Source organism: Setaria italica, chromosome VII, assembly GCF_000263155.2.
Source record: "Setaria italica strain Yugu1 chromosome VII, Setaria_italica_v2.0, whole genome shotgun sequence".
Classification (NCBI taxonomy): domain Eukaryota; kingdom Viridiplantae; phylum Streptophyta; class Magnoliopsida; order Poales; family Poaceae; genus Setaria; species Setaria italica.
The window spans coordinates 34,128,292-34,148,498 of NC_028456.1; the positions used below are offsets into that span (position 1 = coordinate 34,128,292).

The window sequence follows — 20,207 nt, forward strand, 5'->3', positions numbered from 1 at the left end:
ACCTCCCAACTTCCCAAGTAAACAAGGGCTTAGTTGTTGAGATGTCATCCCGTGATTATACAACAAGGGCTTAGTTGTTGAGATGTCATCCCGTGATTATACAGGCATAGACCTAATTCTATTTTTTGGGAAACGTTCTGATCTAGTTGGAGGCTTCGTTTTGGAGTCTCTCTTAATTATGCGCAGTTTTGGTTTGTGTCGGGTGCTATTTATCATATTTGCCGTGTTTACTTGGAAGTGTCAACTCACTACTGGAAAATTGAGCATTCGTCCCGAGCTATCAGGCTTAACGGCTAGTCCTTGAGGAGCCTCTCGTGAGGCCGTGATCCCCTTTAGTACCGGATGGAGGCTTTACCCGATACTAGAGGTCACCAAACCTCCAACCGGTACTAATGTGCCTGAGGGCCTTTACTACTGGACGGAGGCTTCTTTAGTACCGGGTGAAACCCTTACCCGATACTAATGTCCATCCTATAAATCCGGATTCTTCTTCCTCCTGCTCGAACCACCCACCAAGCTCGAGCTTCATCGGAATGTGACCTAGGTGCTGCCGGATTTTTGACCATTTCTCGAGAATTTCACTCATTTAAGTGCTCTAAAGGCTAGAAACTTCATCCTCCCTTGTTACATGGCTAGTATACTAAGTTTTATGCTTTATAGTTAGAATAATTTATGATTTTTAGAATAAACTACAATGGAAATTTTGTTTTCATTTATATGCATATGTTATATATGTTTGAGCTCCAATGGATTGGATGCTATGTTTCGTATTAGTTAATTTTATAGTTTAGTCCTTTACAAATATGAGCTAAATAAAATTGTGGGAAAAAATATAATTTGTTCATAGTTTATTCATTTGAAAATATGAGCTAAATAAATTGTGGTACGTAGAGATAATAAGATGAAATAGAGGTTTGTAATTAGTCATTTTTAGAATAAGCTACAATTCATTTATATGTTATGTTTGAGCTATTTAAATCGCGGGAAAAAAATATAATTTGTTCATAGCTTAGTCATTTGCAAATATGAGCTAATAAATAAATTGTGGTATATAGAGATAATTAAATTTAGATGTTCGTAATACTAATTTATTATTGTAAAATTTTAAAAAATAAAGTGTTGTCCAATCAATATGGCTACTACTGCTGGAGGGAGTGATGATGGTGGCGGCGATCGTCGTTCCTCTCGCGGCAAGGGAAACCCACAGTTGGCCCTCATGATAAGTCGAAGAAAATGAGCACGTGGGAGAGAGAGCAATGCTTTGTTATTTGGAAAGATGTCATGAAGATGTTGTTGCGGCGGGTCAGGAGTGGTCATTATGCTCCACCGCCAGTCCCGGAGGTTTCAGGTCCACCGAGTACTACCGTCGCAGGAGGCACAAATAACCCATAGGATGAGGCTGGGTCAGCTAAACCTTCATCTTCACCATCCAAGGATGCTTAAAGTCCTCCTAGATAGTACTTAGTGGATGGTTTGTCATAGGTACCATGTTATTTGGGTCTGAAATTTAAATTTGTATATTTCTATCTAAACTTTTAGCAACGTTTGAGTTTTATAAAATGTGTATCATGTTTGTTATGCTTGATAATTCTATGGATGATCAGAACATCTTTGATTCGGTAATACTTTGTAGATGGATCGGCAATGGATGTACAACGTGGACAAACGCTCCATGGAGTACATTAATGGCTTGCGTAGTTTTCTAGCAGAGTTCAACAAGCCACTGTCCGGTTTCATTTGTTGTCCATGCAGAAATTGCAAAAATGAGAAGGATTACTCATCCATAAAGACTACTTATGCTCACATATACAGTTCAAGATTCATGCCTAGCTATTTTATTTGGACCAAGCATGATGAAAGAGGAGTTATGCTGGAAGATGATGATGATGATGAAGAAGAAGATGATATTAAGGACTGGACTCAAGGAGGTGCCTTTGCATATGCTGAAGAAGAGATGGTTACAGAAGAAGGTCCTACCGATGATCTAGGTCAGGTGTTGCGAGATGCAAAGGAAGACTGCAAGAATGTGAAGGAGTCAAAGAAGTTCGAGCGTATGTTAGATGATCATAAGAAATTGTTATACCAAGATTGCAAACAGGAGCGCAAAAAGTTGGGTACCACACTGGAAATGCTGCAATGGAAGGCAAAAAATGGAATTTTTGATAAGGGTTTTGATGAGCAGTATACGTAAATGACTAATATAGAATAAATAAATGGAAAAGAAAATAAGAAAAGAAACATAAAAGAAAAAAGAACTTAATACATATAGTAATACTGGTTGCACAACTGGTACTAGGGAGGTTCCCACCCGATACAGAAGGCGCATTCCTCACTGCATGGCTAATCCAAGGTGTTCATCACGACTCTGATGTATTCTGGGAAGAAGATATCTTAAATTGAAAATATGTTTAGTCTTAGAAAAAATTATTGAAGCATCTCAAATGTTGGGTAAGAAAAGAAAATTATTGAAGCATGCATGGGCAAGGCTTCGCGTGGTACATAGGACCATATATGCATGCATGTGAAGGCATATGCAGCATGCATTTAGGCAGGCGCAATGGACGCGGAGGTAACAGTGAGGAGTGGAGCTATTTAGCAGTCGCGTCGTCCGGCCCATGCAGTTGTCCATCGCTAGCGGCTCGATGATGCAGCTGTGGGTGACACGTCTGGACTCTGGACAAACGAGTTTCGGCAACCGTCGGTGCTTCGTGCTTGTGCATCTGTCAGTCACTCTGGAGCACAACAAGCACCGACGTCGTCGTCTATAATTTGCTGGACAATTCATCACTTAATTAATTTACCAACGGCTAACCTCCTGCATGAGTACGTGTCTTCAATTTGTTTCTGGTGGCAGCCATTAAATCCAATACTAGAATTCAATTCACCCTGCTGCTGCCTCAACTGCACACTGACCATCATCTGCTGGCCCAACTCCCAACTACCTCCTGCCGGTCTCTTAACTCCCCATCCGATCGAGACCGACACCAACGACAGGGATCCACCGACTGAAACTGATGCACTGGACACCATGGCCATGGCCATGCATGCACCCTCGTCAGTCATCGCTCACAGATCTGACAGACCACATACAGAGGTCGATCGTAACCCTATTTAAAGACCAACATTCCCTCCTCACCAGCAAAGCAAAGCACATTTCTTCCCAAGCAGCAAGCTAAACCACATCCGATCCATCGAGCGCAGCTAGCAGCTAACACAACAGCAAGACAGCATCATGGCTCGCGCTCAGGTGGTGGTGCTCGCCGTCGTGGCCGTGGTGCTGCTCGCCGCGGCGGCCTCCGAGGCCGCCATCAGCTGCGGCCAGGTCAACTCCGCCATCGGCCAGTGCCTCCCTTACGCCCGCGGCCAGGGCTCCAAACCCTCCGACGCCTGCTGCAGCGGCGTCAAGAGACTCAACTCCGCCGCCACGACCACCGCCGACAGGCGCGCCGCATGCAACTGCCTCAAGAACGCCGCCAGGGGGATCAGCGGCCTCAACGCCGGCAACGCCGCCAGCATCCCATCCAAGTGCGGCGTCAGCATCCCCTACTCCATCAGCACCTCCACCGACTGCTCCAGGTAACTATTAATTAACACCTATGGATCCATCATGCATCTCTCATCGATCCCCAAATTAAAGTACAAGCATTTCGATTAAAATTCTTGCTTCGATCATGCAGGGTGAGCTAAACGACCGCGCCGGAGCTAGCATGCCTCCACCGTCGCTACATACCTATACATGTATGAGTTGACTGATGAATAAGATCTCTCTCCGCCGTCGTGTACGCTATTATACGCTTGCATGGTAGTGTGTGCGTCGTCCTTCATGTGTGAGAGAGGAGTCCTCCGATCCTTGTGTCGTCGTCATCCCTGCTACGTTTTGTACGTGTGCTCCTCCGTTTCCGTTTATGGAGGAGACCGAGTCTGTACCTTGTCCAGTACCTTATTATAATACACACTACACCTCTCTTTTTGGTATGCTCCATGACTTTCGATGCTTTCTGCTTCGTCTCTCTGCACTTTTTTTTTCTTTTACAGTTTTACTTACTATTTGTCCTAAGTGCGTAAAATCAACATATTGCTCTTTCACCATCCTAGATGGTTGGATAAAAAAAACACAATATTTAGTACTCCCTCCGTTCCAAATTATAGGTCGTTTTAGTTTTTATAGATACATAGATATTATTATGCATCTAGACATAGGGTATATCTAAGTGCATAACAAAGTTTATGAATCTAATAAAGTCAAAACGACCTATAATTTGGGACGGAGGGAGTATTAGCTAGGACGATGGGGATTGGAAAATGGTTTTCCAATCACCTGAAAATTAGTCTTACATTTCTATCAGAAGCGCATGGCACACAATACTCGCAACCAATACAAGTTATTTCTTCAAAGGGAAGATGATTATATTAAAGATAAACAGACAGTATATCCCACAATTTTATAATAATTAATACATGAATCGGTTAACCTGAAAAATAAAGAAAAAAATCGCTGGGTCAAATAAAAAATAAACTAGAAAACGTAGCTCTAGGTGCACCGTCAGGATGAGCTAATTCAAAAAGTTGGATTAAATGGTATTAATTTGGTAATAGTAGATTATAAGTATTTACCATATTTATCCAAAGGCAGGTAGGGCCTTGTCACATGGAGATTTTACTCCAGCTCTAGGTGCATGTGAATGATGGAAATTCAAAAGAAAAGTTGTTGCTCACCGCCTCCGATGGATAGGGGGGCAAGTAGAATGTTTTGCTACTGATCAACACGATACATCTCGGTAGAAAGTGAATTCCGTAACGCTATGGGTGGAGTGGGGAAAACCATTTCTCTTTGCTTCCTCCCTCAGGGCTGTGTATATGTAATAGTTTTGGGCAACAATTCGTTTCCTGCAATAACTAGGAAAATTATAATTCCAATGTTTCAAACAAGTCCTTACACTATTGCCAGCTTCATAGGAGCCGCAACATGCATGGATATGTCCCCCAAGTGTTATCCACTGCTGGCAGAACAAACCTTGGGTTCGTGTTGGTTCTTGTTTTTTTTTTCGAATGAAAAGAGAGCGTTATATTGACTGAATGGGAGTATGATTACAATCAGCTTGGATAAGATCAGCTACGCACGCAGGCGCTTGACCCAACCAAACTGCAGTGTGAGTGTTCCTCCTAGCTAATTGAGCTAATTCGTTTGCAACTAGATTTCGCTCTGTTTTCACTTGGATGATTTTCCATCCTCTCAGCAGACGCACCTGCTCCAATGCCTCTTCCACCAAGAAGCCGACCTCTTGTTATGAGCCGGCATGGATACTTCTAGCAATTAAGAGAGCCGGCATGGATAGTTTTTGAGGTATCCGTGCTAGCTCCTGTTACGAAGCGACTTTGATATGACTTTTTTTACGAGCCGACATTAATACTTTTTTTTAAAATTTGTCATTTGAATTTCAGTTTGTTTTGAAATTTATAAAAGTTTCATATGCAAACAAAAATAAACCAAAAGTAGTTTAGTATATCATTCTCCACATCACTAAATTTCGAAGCCCTAGTGTCTTTTGAGTTACATAATAACGTTGAACCTTTTTTGTATATATATGCATGTGAAATATAATCATTCAAAAAAAACTAGACAAATATTTGAAAGAAAACAAAACATTTGAATGTGGAGAAAAATAATTGGAAGAAAATACAAATAAGAACAGAGAGATAAATAAAGTGGGCCTAGGGCCAATTATCTAGTCATCCACATGCTCTCTTGGGCTACTACTGATCCACGCCGAGAGTGCGCCCAAGGAGGCCTTACAAAAGTTCTATCCAAGTAGGCCTTTGATTGTTCCTAGTCCCAGAACTACTTTAAAGTATGTTGGGCCGGCCTATATTCTCGTATGTAGTTTCTACTTCCATTACCGTAGCCTAGGTAAGGACAAGCATATTCTTCATCATATCATGTCTTAAAAAGTATGTTGGCTCTCTTGTGATGCAATATGATTTTTTATTATTTACCGGCCTAGCTATGAGCTAATTCAGTAAAAGGTCTTAAGAGCAGTGTTTCCTTTCCAAATGAGATATTACTGTGAATGGAGATTTGCACCAAACTACTAGTAGTATGGAGCTATGAGCTTGGGGTAATAGTGTAGAAGCATAAGGTCCTAGACCAAGATTTTCAACATATAGAAAATGTGAACTAGCACTACCGAAAGAAATTGTCATTACTGCAAGTTTAATTTTCTGTTGGTTCACCAGGTTTTGGACTAGTGGCTCTGGCTGGAGCACTGAAAAGATTTAACCGTTCCTTTGGCAGTACAAGGGTAAGGCGAAAAGGACAACCTATACACATGATCAGTCTTTGTTAACAGAGACGAATAGTCATCGTCATGATCAATCAGTTAGGGACAGGGCTCGACAGGGGCGGAGCCGCCCCCCCCCCCCCCCCCCCCCCCCCTAATGTGCGCAGCATCTTGAATGTTTTCAAGTATTTTTTTCAGTCTTTGCGCATTAGTTGATTATTACTACTTCTTTAGCCAAGATAAAAAAAAAGGACTGGGATCCTAGACAGTTGGTATAAGCCTGATCAGCTAGCCTAATGAAGTTCGATGCTTACAACTAAATTTAAATTAGGTTGCTTTTAGTTTTATAAATTGTTGAATGAAGCTACACACAATCTAGTTCATTCTTTTCTATTTTGCTGGAGGCTATTATGTCCATATACTCATATGGTATTTTATTATATATCTTTGTCCATGTGATATTTTTTTTCAAGAATTAGCCACGCTCTAATTAAGCAACAATGCACAATACCAACGACCTAGTCGATGATTAGACATTTAGACAACGCTAGGTAGGATAAATGGGCAAAAAAAAAGGTTAAATGGTGGCGTCGAGTATCATGGAGAGCTAGACCTAAGTCCTGGCTACGCCCCTGGTTAGAGAGTGAGAGCGTCAACGTATGTAGAACCCGTGAACCTAGTAGCTAATAGTAGGAAAAAGACAGCCTATACACATGATCGATCCTTGTCGTTGTGATGAACAGATGATATTTTTTTCTTTTTGCCTAGCTAATGATATGGTAATTCTTCCCCACAAAAAGAAACGATATGATAATTCTATAGGTTCTACGAGACAAACTTAGTTGCTTCATTTACTTATCATTAAGACAACAAATTGTAGATGATCAGCTCTTTATTATTTTTTTCACGTGCCTAAATTATAAAATTAAAGATTAAGGAGCCTACAAATTATACGGCGCTATTTGCATGATGTGAAGTTGGAATTGAAGTTAGTTGGTTGCATGTGAACACAGGTCGTGGCTGAGAAGCCTCCACGCGTTGCGTGTGGAAGAGAGAGAGCAATGCCAATTAGCTATAGCAATGGAATGTTTGCTGGTGATGGATGGGAGCTTGTTGGCTGGCTAGTCTTTGCATCCATGTACAGAGACGTGGCAGCAAACATTTTGAGGCCGCCATTGTTAATGACAAATGATGAATCGATTGATGGAAGCTGAGCTTGCTACTTGACCTGATAACTAGGCTAACTACTGCAACACACTGAGCATGAGATTATTAAACGACGGCGACCGGAAACTACTTTTTGGGAATGTTAGTGAATTTATTTACAGCGCAATCGACGCATGGTGACAACTGGTTTCTTGGAATGTATGTATACATCATCGCATCAGCAGGGTATCCTTATTGGATCCTATTACTGTTGAGATGTTGTGCTATAATATACCTGGGTGCATCCTGTAGAATGCACCCAGGCCAGCAGACGCACCACATTGGAGTAACTAGCACACCCAACTAACATGTGGTACATACTTCCTAAGTTAATTTGTATCTTCCACCTACCACATAAAGTCACCTAGTATACAAATTCCACGCATGCATGCATGGAATCTTTTGTTGGTTCAAATATTTGAAACAAATTTTCTCCTAAACCGTAACCCCGATTGGCAAACCGTTTGTTGCATCTGACTTAAAAAATATGCTTAATAAAACTAGATCCAATATGGATATATTTTTTATCGTTTAAGCGAGTTGCATATCAATGTGTTATCGATTGCAACTCTATCTACCACCGAGTTGCGACTAGTTATAACTCTATGTATTATATGCATCTGGTCACTATAATCACGTCAAGTTGCAATTCTGAGTTGCAATCATACCTTGTTGCAACCAGAGTACCAACCGTGTTGCAACCGAGTAGTAACTAGTTACAATCAGTAGTAATTGGTTGCAATTCTATTCAGTAGGAAGCATATCTGGATGCAATTGAGTAGCAACTGGATGCAACTGAGTATTAAATAATTGCAACCATAAGTAACAAGTGCTAAATAGGCTACAATCAAGTTGCAATTGGGTTGCAGACGTTCTTGCAACTCAAAGTATAGCTTAGTTGTAATTATATACTTAAAAAAACTTCATCAAATATAGCCTTCATGGATCTCATTGTGTTAAACATATTTTCCAACAACGTGCTTCAAACGGATCTAAAATCGGACTTACGGTTTATCAGATATCGTATTTTTTCGTTTCAAATCAATAAAAGTTCCTGCATGCATGCTTCTGGTGAGTGGGTTGAGCTGTGAGGTGGCGTCACGTGTTCGTTGTCTCCATGCAGGAGCGTGGGCTTTCCTTGATGCGTGTATTAGTTTGCGCGAGGGACGTAGGATGGGAGTTTGCAGCATATGTGATGCATCATTCTTCGTACATTTGGATTGCGACCGATAATTTAAATCAGCTGATAAATTAAATGGATGGAAAATTGCAGCACTAATTCCAGTACTATAGTCCAACGGCCAACGACCTGGCAGCGATGGCCATTAATCCACCACCATTATTCAATCATGCTACCTATAGCTCCTCCCTGATCTATTTAAACCCTCATGATCCTGCTCATTCCATCCCCCACAGCCATCCACACTCATCGATCGAGCTAGCAGTTGGTTAGCAGCTTATTAGCACACGCGACCGATTGTATAATACAATGGCTCCGATGAGGAAGATGCAGGCGGTGTTCGCCCTGGCCATGGTGTTCGCGGCGGCGGCGCTGGTGGCGTCGGCGGCGGCGGCGATCACCTGCGGTCAGGTGGCGTCGTCGCTGGCGCCGTGCATCCCGTACGCGACGGGGAACGCCAACGTGATGCCCTCGGGTTGCTGCGGCGGCGTGCGCAGCCTCAACAACGCGGCGCGCACCAGCGCGGACCGGCAGGCGGCGTGCCGGTGCCTCAAGAGCCTCGCCGGCACCATCAAGAAGCTCAACATGGGCACCGTCGCCGGCATCCCCGGCAAGTGCGGCGTCTCCGTGCCATTCCGCATCAGCATGTCCACCGACTGCAACAAGTACGTACTCGCTCCATTCACCATCCACCTATTTGCAGTAATTTAACCCTACATGTCTCACTTATACACATGCGTCTCTCAATTATCGATTCTTTGGCGCAGGGTCAGCTAAATTGTACGTCAATCCTACCTCATGATGAAGCTCCATCAGAAACTAGCGAGCTAGCAAAATAAAATAAAGTTGTGGCAGCAGCATCAGCATCATCGATCATCTTATACATAGTAACTGCCATACTCTGTATGCGTATGTGCACATGCACATATATACTACTGATCTACATGGCTAGCTATACGTGTGTACGTGTCGCAAAGTGCTGGAAGCTGGCTTCTCGGACGATGTGCGCTCCATCATATGATCTATATGCACCTCTGTGTTGTTTGAACAAGGAATAGTGCTACTATTAATCGTTTTGCTCTGTTGCTGTCGGTGGTGCGTGCTCTGATTTAACATCCATATATCCTGGTGCATCTTTCATTATAATTGATGGTTAAAGTAAAAATATTTTCATAGCATACCTACTTACTTTATTGTAAACTTGGTGAAAACAAACCTAAAGAGACACTCTTTGCGGGACGAAACCTGCATGGTTGGAAATGCATGGAAGTATGAGCAAACACGGAGGAACGGTACGAATAATAGGAAAAAGTGGCCCCAGGTTCGAAGCTGTCGCTAATTAACCATTAATTACAACTCATGTGTCAGCCAAATTCTGCACCTAATCAACAAATTCTAACAAACACTTGCAGCTCCATGGGCAAGTACAGCTACTGATCGTACTATTAGCCAGTGCCCAGCAGTGATGTGCGAGCTTAACATTAATTGCTTACACGGAACGGAAGGCACAAATTAAATTAAGCTGATAAAATTAAACGTACAATTTCGCTCTCACCTCCACAGCTGCATGCGATACACGGAACTGCCAGACGTGACATGGACCCAAGCGGCTAAGACGAGTCTCCTGCCTACTACACGTAGGTCTCAATCGACTCTCGTGGCAAACAAACAAAAAAGAAACGTCCTCTTGCTCTGTTCTTCCTCACAAATGCGATCCAGCCATCCATGCATTGCGACCTCAGGTGCAGGGAGCGACTACTCTTAGCGACAACCACGACATTGACACGTGCGGCACCAAATATTTTAGCACACAGGCCATAATGCTCACTGAAGCAAAAGCGCGCCATCACCATGCGCATGCTCGGCGATAGCCCCGCCGCCGCCGTCGATGCATCCTCGGCGCCACTGCTCGTCACGCCGGCGATGGTCGGCGGATCCCTGCAGCCGCCCGCTGGCGGAGGGAGCGGCGCTAGCTTCGACGCCGACATGGTCGTCATCCTCGGCGCGATGCAGTGTGTCCTCGTCTGCGGCATCGGCCTCAACTCCCTCATCCCCTGTCTCCGGCTCCACTACTGCGGCCGCCGCACCCTCACCGGTGTGTCCGCCGCACCAACGATGGTGCACCAAAGGAATCGTCCAGTAGGAAAGTGGCCCAACTGCTTCCATGTTTTCTTGGATGTTTTGGGGAAGAAGGCGACCTCTCTTTCAGTACGTAGCACGAGTGATGGTTCGATCGAATAGCATTGTTAGTTACTAATTGCATGCAGCTCCACGTATAAGTACAGCTAACTAACGACATGCACACTAGCTAGCCAGTAACAAAGCTAGCCAGTAACAAATGTAGTGGTGTGCCTAGCTAACTACTCCCTCCATCCCAAATTACTATTCGTTTGAACTTTTTTAGGTACTACGTATCTAGATATATGCCATATATATATAGGTGCATAGCAAAAGGTATGGATCTAGAAAAATCAAAACGAATAGTAATTTGGGACAGAGGGAGTACCGTATTAGCATTGCTTACTCGGAAGAAGGTACAAAGCTAATGGCAGCAAACTGGCGCTTATTTCACTCTCACCTAGAATCAGGAGAGAATTGACGCGCTCCTCCCATGCGTCAGTTAATCACTAGTCTTGCTTTAGTTTATTAGTACTACTGAAATGCCAAGTATTTTGGTGGACTACTAGTAGGGATGATGTTTAGTGTATTTTCAATTGAATTAGTGGTGATATTTTGACATTTCGACGGACTGGCAGTGATATTAGGGTATTTGGTTCCATCACTTGTCGTATAGTTAGTGCACTTTTTTTTTCGAACAACATCAGGGGGAAGTTCCCCACCTACTTATGTTTTCATTGATCGAAAACCGGGGCATATTACATGAGGTGACCTGGCATTCCAGGCAGAATTTACAAGGTGAGATACAGGAAGAACAGAAGAGATTACATGGTGAGAGTCTACAAACGAGAACAGAGGAAATCACGCCAGCAGTTCCATTGCGGCCTTGTTTTCTTGTATCGGCAGCTCAAGGAGTCCATGTCGTTGATGACACGCCGGATCACATCACCGGCCAAGGATGTTTTGCGGTCAAAGATCAAAGCGTTGCGCGCTTTCCAGATTGCCAGAGCATAAGCAGAACGACGTCTAGGTGTACATCCTCAGGGAGGTGTAGTTCCTTGCACAGGATCCATGGTCGTCTGAATTCTTTGGACTGGGTGGAGATGCCCAGTAGATTCCAGACTCCCATCCCGCTGGGACATTGAGAAAAGATGTGGCTATCGGTTTCGAGGTTCCCCAAGCATTGTTCACATTATGGCTCTTCCAGTTTCCTTATATGGCGATGGTAGAGTGAGGCTCTGCTATTCAGCCTGCCGTGGTGAAGGAGCCAGCCAAAAATTTTTATTTTGGCCGGTAGCTTGGTTTGCCAAAGTCGGTGCGCGTCTGGATCTTGGTTTGCCAAAACATATAGTTAGTGCACTGGCCTCCTTTAATCTTGGGTCTCCACCCATCTATGATGTGTGTCTGTTGCTTGAGAATATTCTGATTTGGCTACCTTAAACTTTTCCCGCTTGGTTTGGTGATGAAGTGAAACGTAATGTAAAATTTGATCTTGATGTATACCTTTGTGGTGAGTGGTGACCCTGAGGAATAAGCTATAAAAAAAAGTTGTCCACAAAAACCGGGAAGGGATTATCGTCCTGGTAATGTGTGATTCAGTTTATTGAATGGATGTATTGGATCCGCGGTACAATAAGAAAAGAGCACCTCTCATTGCATCATCACGTAGTCTCATATTCATTTGGCCTTCCTCATCGTCATGGGGCTGCCAGGAGCAATGCTCGCTTCTGTTTAGCGACCAAGTGAATTATAGAAAAAGCTAATGGTCACGTGAAACTTGTCTAGATAAGAATGGGAGCATATCATTGTGCTTTTGTGTTAATTGATATTTATTTTGATGATACTCTACAATAAAGCACCCCTGTTTCCATGATCTTCATGAAATCATTATTCTCATTAACTCATTCCATGACTTCCTTGCTTTTATTGGCACCTGCAGCTCTTGGCGCGCTTCAGCCTCTTCCTTCCCATCTGTGTATACCTTCAGCTTCCCGCCTCTCCACCTCGAACCTGATGATCCTTATTTTCATCCACATTGCAGAGGTATCAAGCCCCTCCTTTTATCTAACTGCAAATGGCAGCTCAGTGATCCTAGCAAGAAAAACTTATCCCTTCGATGCTCAGTGCTTCAAAATACTCCAAATAAAACGTACTATTTAGGCTGCTCACATGGGTATCTTATCTTCACCTATAAGGAGGACTGTCTCCTTGTTGATGCCAACACTGGTGCCAAGGTGAAGCCCCCCCAAACTTCCATGCAACAACAAACTTGGCTACTTATCTGGCATGGGCGTCCTCACATCTCCATTCACCTCACCCAACTCGCATCTCCTCCTTTTCTCGAGGGCTTTCATGTTTGAGTGGCAGGTTGGAACAAACTCCTGGTCAGTGCATCCTCTTGACATCGATGATGAACGCATCCATCAGATTGTGTCCTTCAAAGGTCATATCCTTGTCATAGATGCTCTTATGAGACTTCACAGGGTGCAATTAACACCTCAGTTCAGCATGCAAGAAATAGCAATTATGTGGCAGTCCCTGCAGTACCTTCCTGTTAACCCATGGCTGGTGGCATCTGGTGACATGCTTCTCATGGTTGACCTCTCATTTCGCTCGCTTTGCTCTGATGAGAAGGATGATTTTTCTAGAATCTTTGAGGTCTTTCGCCTTGACTTTTCAGTCGAGCCAGCTAAGTGGGTGAAGATGGAGAAGTTGGAAAATCAAGCTCTGTTTGTTAGCCTTGATAAGAGGAATCCTGCAATTTGTTGCATGAACCCTGAAAGATGGGGAGGAAAGAGTAACTGCATTTATGTTGCCAGGCTATATGATAATCCTGATGAAACTTGGACTGCAGTGGAGCTTGGTCAGTTAGTGCCGAATCAAGGCACAATTCACAGCATGGTGTAAGGTTTTGCATTCCCGCCGGACTACAGTCAAATAGGTAGCCTTTGGCTGTTTCCCAGTTTAGTTTATGGTGCTAGCCAGTGATCTTGTTGGAGCCTTGTGAGACTTTTGTCCAGTCCTGCACAGGCCGTGCCGATTGGTGTTATCTTAATTTTTGTTAGCACGGCCACTGTAACCAGAGCTCTTTCCCGTGTCCGCGCCAGTTTTATGTGTTCAATTACACTTGGTATGTATTTGCATGCCTGGTAATTTGGTGAAGATCTGAACATCAGAGTTGCATTTCCATTTGTCATTTGATTGACTCCTGGCACTAGTGTACTTGTAAACATAGTGGATGGTTTTGTTACCATTTGCAGTTGATAATATGCGTATTAATGGAGAAGGAGAAATTGAGAAAGACTTGCAAAAGTTTGTGCCGACGGCTTTGTCATCTCTGTGCTTCCATGTGTTTCCCCCCCTTATTTCGGTTTTCTGCTTTATTAAGCGTGTGCGTTATGTACTCTTTCAGTTTGACCGCTTGCTGTTTAAATGATTCAGTATCTCTGTTTTTGCTTGTAAGTTTGCAAGATAGTGAAACTGTTTTTTTTTTGCCTGTACAAATTGAAGATATATAATTGACAATACTTCAAACAAAGCTTTTGGCATGAGAACAAAACATCCATATGCAACCAAGATCGTTCAAAAAGCAGTGTCAATTATTGGCAATTTAATTTACTGCAACACACGAGACAATCGATAGGACAGAGCATTCACGAATGGCAATGCCTGAAGCAAATCAGCCCTTGGAGCAGCGATCATGCTGAGAGCAGCGCCGCGAAACGATCGGCGAGGCTCCGGACGGGTGGTCGGAGACGCCGCGGAGCTGCCGCCGAGGTACAACTTCTGGATCATCGCCGCCACGTTGTCGTTCTCCACCCTCATCTTGGCCTCGTCCTCGCCCTCCGTCGCAAATGGGCAGGCTTGCCCTCGTCCGCACAAGCAAGTCTTGTCTGGCCAGCCCAGGCGAGCGGAAAACGCTCTCGTGCAGCAGCAGGGAAAAACTTTGCCAGCGCAGACTTGGAGGAGGCCTTGCTCAAAAACCAAGCGCTAGCTTTCTGGCCCAGCCAAGCAAAACAAGCTGCGGCAAGAGATCCAAGCACGCCCGATATCTCTGCGGTTCCGGTGTGGCTGGGAAGTAAAACGTGATGACGTAGCTTGGCTTGAAGTATTTGGACCGGAAGAACTCGTCGCCTTCGTCGTTGTCGGCGTAATTACTGTTCCTTTGATTTTTTTAAATACATAATATTTGACATGCACCTATATATATATATATAAATTTATGTATATTTAGAAAAAAAAATGAATAGTAAATTTGGAACGGAGGGAATAGTTTTTATAGGAAAAAAATAATACAAATTCAGTTCCATTTGTTGATGTGCGTGCGTAGTGTGCGACACAATGTTGAGAAAGACAAACATTTAAATCGTCTCTTGTATGATACATGTACATACATGAAAAAACCACAGACTATTTTTTTTGTAATCATTATTTTTTGGATTTCACCAAATATTTAAACACATCTTCCACAAATCTGCCAGAAATATGAACCGAAGAAATGGGCCGGCCTTGATAACGGGCCGCCGGGCACACGGGCCTCCTGCTGCAACTCTATTTACCTACGGGCTGAAGCAGCAACAGCAGCTCCTTCCACGAATCCACGAGACGCGGCGGAGCAACTGCTAGTGGTGTGCAGGTCCCAAAAAAAAAAAAAAAAAACTGCTAGTGGTGTGCGCCCCCATGGCCGGAAGCTGCCGCCGCCGCCACCGCCGCGGAAGGGCGCATTCGTCGCAGCTAGGCGCGGAACTCTCGCCGCTGGCAGACGTCACTCTCAGAACCAGGTCTGCACCCTGAACCCAACCCTAACCTTGCTCGTTTTCCCCCACTTCTTAATTATTAGGGCTTATTTATTTATTGAGCGGATGGGGGAGGATGCGAGCTAGAATCAGGAGAGAATCGTCGAGCTTCCCCCACGCATCAATCAATCGATAGTCGTGCTTTGTTAGTTAATTAGTACTACTGAAATGTTGAGTATTTTGGTGGACTGGTAGGGAAATTTAGTGTATTTTGATGAATTAGTGGTGGTATTTTGACATCTCGACGTACTGGCAGTGATATCTAGGGTATCTCGCTCAATTACTATTGGTAGTTTGTGTATTGACCTCCTCTAATTTTGGGTTTCCACCCTGTCTATAAGGCATGTCTGTTCAAGAATATTCTGATTCAGTACATTTCATCAAAGATGAACATGCTCACTCCAGATCAGTTCTAGTTCTAGATAATTTTATTTTCTCTAAGCAGACAGGTAGTTTGAGGATTCCTTAATAACTTGGTAGATGGCCGTTACTATTTGGGTAGTCTTGGCCATGCTACTGCCTTGAACGTTGCTCGCTGTGGTTTAGTGATGAAGTGAAACATAATGCCAAATTTGATTTTAGTGGATACTATTTGTTGTGAAACTGATTATTGGCAAGAAATTACCTATAAAAAATCAAAGTTGTACAAATAAATAGGGGAAGGGATTATTACCCCTTTAATGTTATATGGAAATGTATATTCATCATGTGATGTGATTCAGTTTATTGGTGGATTTGTTGGATCCACAGTAGAATGAGAAAAGAGCGCCTCTCATTTCATCACCTTGTAGTTTCATGTTCATTTGGTCTTCTTCATGGTCATGGCCAGGAGCGATGCTTGCTTCTATTTAGCGACCAAGTGAATTACAGAAAAGCTAATGGTCACATGAATTTTGTCTAGATAAGGACAGGATCATATTATTGCGTTTTTATCTCAATTGATATTCATCTTGAGGATGCTCTACAGAGCACCCCATCTGCCATGACTTGAAAATATACAATTCTACTATTTCACACCAAAAAGATTCTAGTTATTATGCTTTTGTGGAAAAAACCAAGCTGTAGGTGGTTCTGACCTAGCTTGTTTTGATTAAAGTTTAGTACATCCAAATAGACCACTTATTGTTCAATTAAAGCTTACTGCATTTCCTACAGTGTATTAACTCATAATACAGTATAACCCTATTATGTTTCACTTCTTTATTCTGATCCACTATTATTGCATTTCTATGTGGCAGAGAAGTTACCATTGTGGAGAGCGCCTCTAAGAACGCTGGCCACACCTCAGGATCTACCTCCTTGACTTCATCTGGACCTTATGTTTGTGCAGATCTCCTGGATAGCCTGCTTCATGAAATCATTGTTCTCATTAACTCATTCCATGACTTCCTTGCTTTTACTGGCACCTGCCGCTCTTGGCGCACTGCAGTCTCTTCCTTCCCCTCTGTGTATACCTTCAGCTTCCCACCTCTCCACCTCAAACCTGATGGTCCTTATGTTCGCCCACATAGCAGAGGTTTCCAGCCCCTCCTTTTATCTAATTGCAAATGGCAGCTAAGTGATCCTTGCAAGAAAAACTTATCCTGTTGCTGTTCAGTGCCTCAAAATACTCCAGATACAATGCACTATTTGGGCTGCTCATATGGGTATCTTATCTTCACCTATGAGGAGGACTGCCTCCTTGTCGATGCATACACTGGTGCCAAGGTGAAGACCCCCAATCTCCCATGCGACAACGAACTTGGCTTCACTTCTGGCATAGGCATCCTTACGGCTCCATTAAGCTCACCCAACTCGTGCCTCCTCCTTTTCTCGAGGGCTTCCATGTTTGAGTGGCAGGTTGGAACAAACTCCTGGTCAGTGCATCCTTTTGATCTTGATCGTGAACGCATCCATCAGATTGTGTCCTTCAAAGGTCACATCCTTGTCATAGATGCTCTTATGAGACTTCACAGTGTGCAATTAACACCTCAGTTCAGGATGCAAGAAATAGCAATTATGTGGCGCTCTCTGCAGGTTTTTCCAGTTAACCCATGGTTGGTGGCCTGTGGTGACATGCTTCTCATGGTTGAGCTCTCGTATCGCTCGGTTAGCTCTTTTGGGTTGGATGACGCTTCTAGAATCTTTGAGGTCTTTCGCCTAGACTTTTCAGTCGAGCCAGCTAAGTGGGTGAAGATGGAGAAATTGGAAAATCAAGCTCTGTTTGTTAGCTATGATAAGAGGAATCCTGCATTTTCTTGCATGAACCCTGAAAGGTGGGGAGGAAAGAGTAACTGCATTTATGTTGCCAGGTTATTTGATGATCAAGATGAAGCTTGGACTGCAGTGGAGCTTGGTGAGTTAGTGCGGAACTGCGGCACATGCCACAACATGATGTATAGTTTTACATTCCCACCAGACTACAGTCAAATAGGTAGCCTTTGGCTGTTTCCCAGTTTAGTTTATGGTGCTAGCCAGTGATCTTGTTGGTGGCAGAGTTCTGGCCAGTCTTGCACAGGCCCTGGCGATTGCTGTTATCCTAATTTTAGTTTGCAAGGTCAGAACGTCTCCTGAGTCCTAAGTTGGCTCAAGATTTTTTGTGTTCAAGTACGTTTGGTATGTGTTGGCATGCCTGGTAATTTGGTGAAGAACTGAAACATCATAGTTGCATTTCCATTTGGCATTTGATGCCTGGCACCAGTACTGTACTGCTAAATCTAGTCGATTGTTTTGATACCATTTGCAGTTCGTAATCTGCGTGCTGGTTGGACCATTATACTATGATTTGGTTATCATAGTAATCAGCTCAAGTTTTTGCCCACAGCATGGCCGCTGAAAAAATGACAGCTATATCTCTATAACTCTATTTTGCTTGCAAGTTTGGTAGATAGCGCAAGTGTTCTTTTTTTGTCTGTAGACATTAACTAAGATATATAATTGACGATACATGATTTTAACAAAGCTTTGCCATCAGAATAGCAACCATGCCATCACCAGAACAAAACACCCTTGCCTTCCAGATCGTTCAGAAACCAGTCTTAATTATTTGCAATTCAATTTGCCGCAACACACGAGATGACCGATAGGACAGAATTTGACGAGTTCAATTCCGCTGGAAGGAAATTAATTAGCAGTCGCAGCAATATAATCACGCAGCCGCCGAGAGGAGCGCCGCGAAACGATCGGCGAGGCTCTGGACGGTGGTCGGAGACGCCGCGGACTCGCCGCCGAGGTACCACTTCTGGATCATCGCCGCCACGTTCTCGTTGTCCACCCTCATCTTCGCCTCGTCCTTGCCCTCCGTGGCAAACGATATCTCTGCGGCTCCAGGTGTGGCCGGGAAGTGGAACGTGATGACGGAGCTTGGCTTGAAGTACTTGGACTGGAAGAACTCGGCGACCTTCTCGAGGACCTCCTCCTCCTCGTCGTCGTACTTGTCGGCGGCGACGAGGCGGTCGCGGACGGAGCTCTCGAGCTGCACGCCGTACTGCGAGCCCTTGATTTCCTTGATCACCACGACCCTGAAGAGCTTCTCCACTGGAGCCGAGACCAGGGCCTGGAAGAAGGCGTCGTCTCCGAGCAGCTCGTCGGCGGTCTTGCCCTTCCAGCTCTGCAGGTGGTGGAGCAGCGCGTGGTTGTTGTGGAGGTAGATGCCGATGGCGTTGTACTTGATCTGCAGGAAGTGGATCTCGATGTCCGTGATGCCTGCAAATGCATGCGCCGCCGCCGTGTGTCAGTCATTGATTATTGTTTTATTCAGAGACAAGTAGCAAACGGCTGCCTCAAGGAAGTGAACATACCGTTAGCTAGGAGGGAGAGAGGGTTGCCGACGGTGATCTCCGCCGGGAACGGGATGCCTTCCACGGTGACCGTCTCCGTCTCCGAGCCCACTGAACATGTAACAACGTTACCATTAGGCAACAGATTATTAGATTATACTGGAGAAAAGTGGGAGAATGATGACAAAGAAGGAAAGATGATCAACTTACTTTTGCCTTGGGAAATTAGTGGTGACGACAGGTGGATCGAAGAAACTAACTGGAGGTAGGAAGGGTTTTGAGCTTGTGGTTGTGCAGGGAGTCCTGTATGTGGAGCTAGGCATGCAGCTAGGTGCAGGCAGGAAGGAAGTGCGGGCAATTAAAAGAGTGTGAGCATTGCTGTTGCAAGTTGCAGGCTCCTCTGATGTTTACGGAGTTAGGTAGGAGGAGAGGCAGGGAAGGAAGGAGGGTGGCTGCGCTGCGACCTAATTCGATGGACGCTACACTGATGATGCCACCACCTACAACGGGCGCGCAGGCGGTAGGTGTATGCTGTGGCTAACAACAACTGTTCAACGCCCACTATTCTTTTTCTTCTTTCCTGACAAAAGTCAAGCTATAAGTTGGTTGATATACTCTGATCGGCTGTGTTTTGCAGCGTACGTTGGAGGGTTTGAGGCCTTGCCTTGAGGTCGGTATGCATGGTAGCAGCAGAGAGATTCAATTCAATTCATTGGCAAGTGACGATGATGCATGGGGTTGAGATGGAAATGCATGCAAAGAGATTGATCCATCGAGGTTCCTTGGTGGGTAGGAGTAGGATTATAACAGTAGTGAGGGGACGAACAGGGGATAAGCATGCAGTGCAAGGTCCCTTTCTAAAATTGATACG

At 44.2% G+C, this 20,207-nt stretch overlaps 4 protein-coding genes across 4 annotated transcripts; 3 read left to right on the forward strand and 1 right to left on the reverse strand.

The window, feature by feature from the left end:
* Positions 1 to 3,126: 3,126 nt before the first annotated feature.
* LOC101769557 (non-specific lipid-transfer protein) lies at positions 3,127 to 3,978 on the forward strand. The gene is made up of 2 exons (XM_004977323.3): positions 3,127 to 3,576; positions 3,678 to 3,978. The coding sequence occupies exons 1-2, from the start codon at positions 3,233 to 3,235 to the stop codon at positions 3,685 to 3,687; spliced, it is 354 nt and encodes a 117-aa protein (XP_004977380.1). The 5' UTR covers positions 3,127 to 3,232; the 3' UTR covers positions 3,688 to 3,978.
* Positions 3,979 to 8,907: 4,929 nt separating this feature from the next.
* LOC101769963 (non-specific lipid-transfer protein 3-like) lies at positions 8,908 to 9,842 on the forward strand. Its single transcript, NM_001287536.1, has 2 exons — positions 8,908 to 9,329; positions 9,432 to 9,842. The coding sequence occupies exons 1-2, from the start codon at positions 8,974 to 8,976 to the stop codon at positions 9,439 to 9,441; spliced, it is 366 nt and encodes a 121-aa protein (NP_001274465.1). The 5' UTR covers positions 8,908 to 8,973; the 3' UTR covers positions 9,442 to 9,842.
* Positions 9,843 to 15,362: 5,520 nt separating this feature from the next.
* Positions 15,363 to 18,307, forward strand: LOC101770373. Its single transcript, XM_004977325.3, has 2 exons — positions 15,363 to 15,563; positions 16,817 to 18,307. The coding sequence occupies exons 1-2, from the start codon at positions 15,463 to 15,465 to the stop codon at positions 18,036 to 18,038; spliced, it is 1,323 nt and encodes a 440-aa protein (XP_004977382.1). The 5' UTR covers positions 15,363 to 15,462; the 3' UTR covers positions 18,039 to 18,307.
* Positions 18,308 to 18,459: 152 nt separating this feature from the next.
* On the reverse strand, positions 18,460 to 19,734 carry LOC111257983 (probable chalcone--flavonone isomerase 3). Its single transcript, XM_022828590.1, has 3 exons — positions 19,547 to 19,734; positions 19,358 to 19,447; positions 18,460 to 19,262 (listed from the first exon to the last, which is right to left on the reverse strand). Coding segments are annotated over exons 1-3 (648 nt in total). The 5' UTR covers positions 19,548 to 19,734; the 3' UTR covers positions 18,460 to 18,705.
* Between the last annotated feature and the right edge of the window lie 473 nt (positions 19,735 to 20,207).

Coding starts and splice junctions, on each gene's coding strand:
- LOC101769557 (XM_004977323.3), top strand. CDS start 3,233: ATGGCTCGCGCTCAGGTGGTGGTGCTCGCCGTCGTGGCCGTGGTGCTG.
- LOC111257983 (XM_022828590.1), bottom strand. Junction 19,263..19,357: donor TCTCTCCCTCCTAGCTAACG/GTATGTTCACTT, acceptor ATGCATTTGCAG/GCATCACGGACATCGAGATC.
- LOC101769963 (NM_001287536.1), top strand. CDS start 8,974: ATGGCTCCGATGAGGAAGATGCAGGCGGTGTTCGCCCTGGCCATGGTG.
- LOC101770373 (XM_004977325.3), top strand. CDS start 15,463: ATGGCCGGAAGCTGCCGCCGCCGCCACCGCCGCGGAAGGGCGCATTCG. Junction 15,564..16,816: donor GACGTCACTCTCAGAACCAG/GTCTGCACCCTG, acceptor TCTATGTGGCAG/AGAAGTTACCATTGTGGAGA.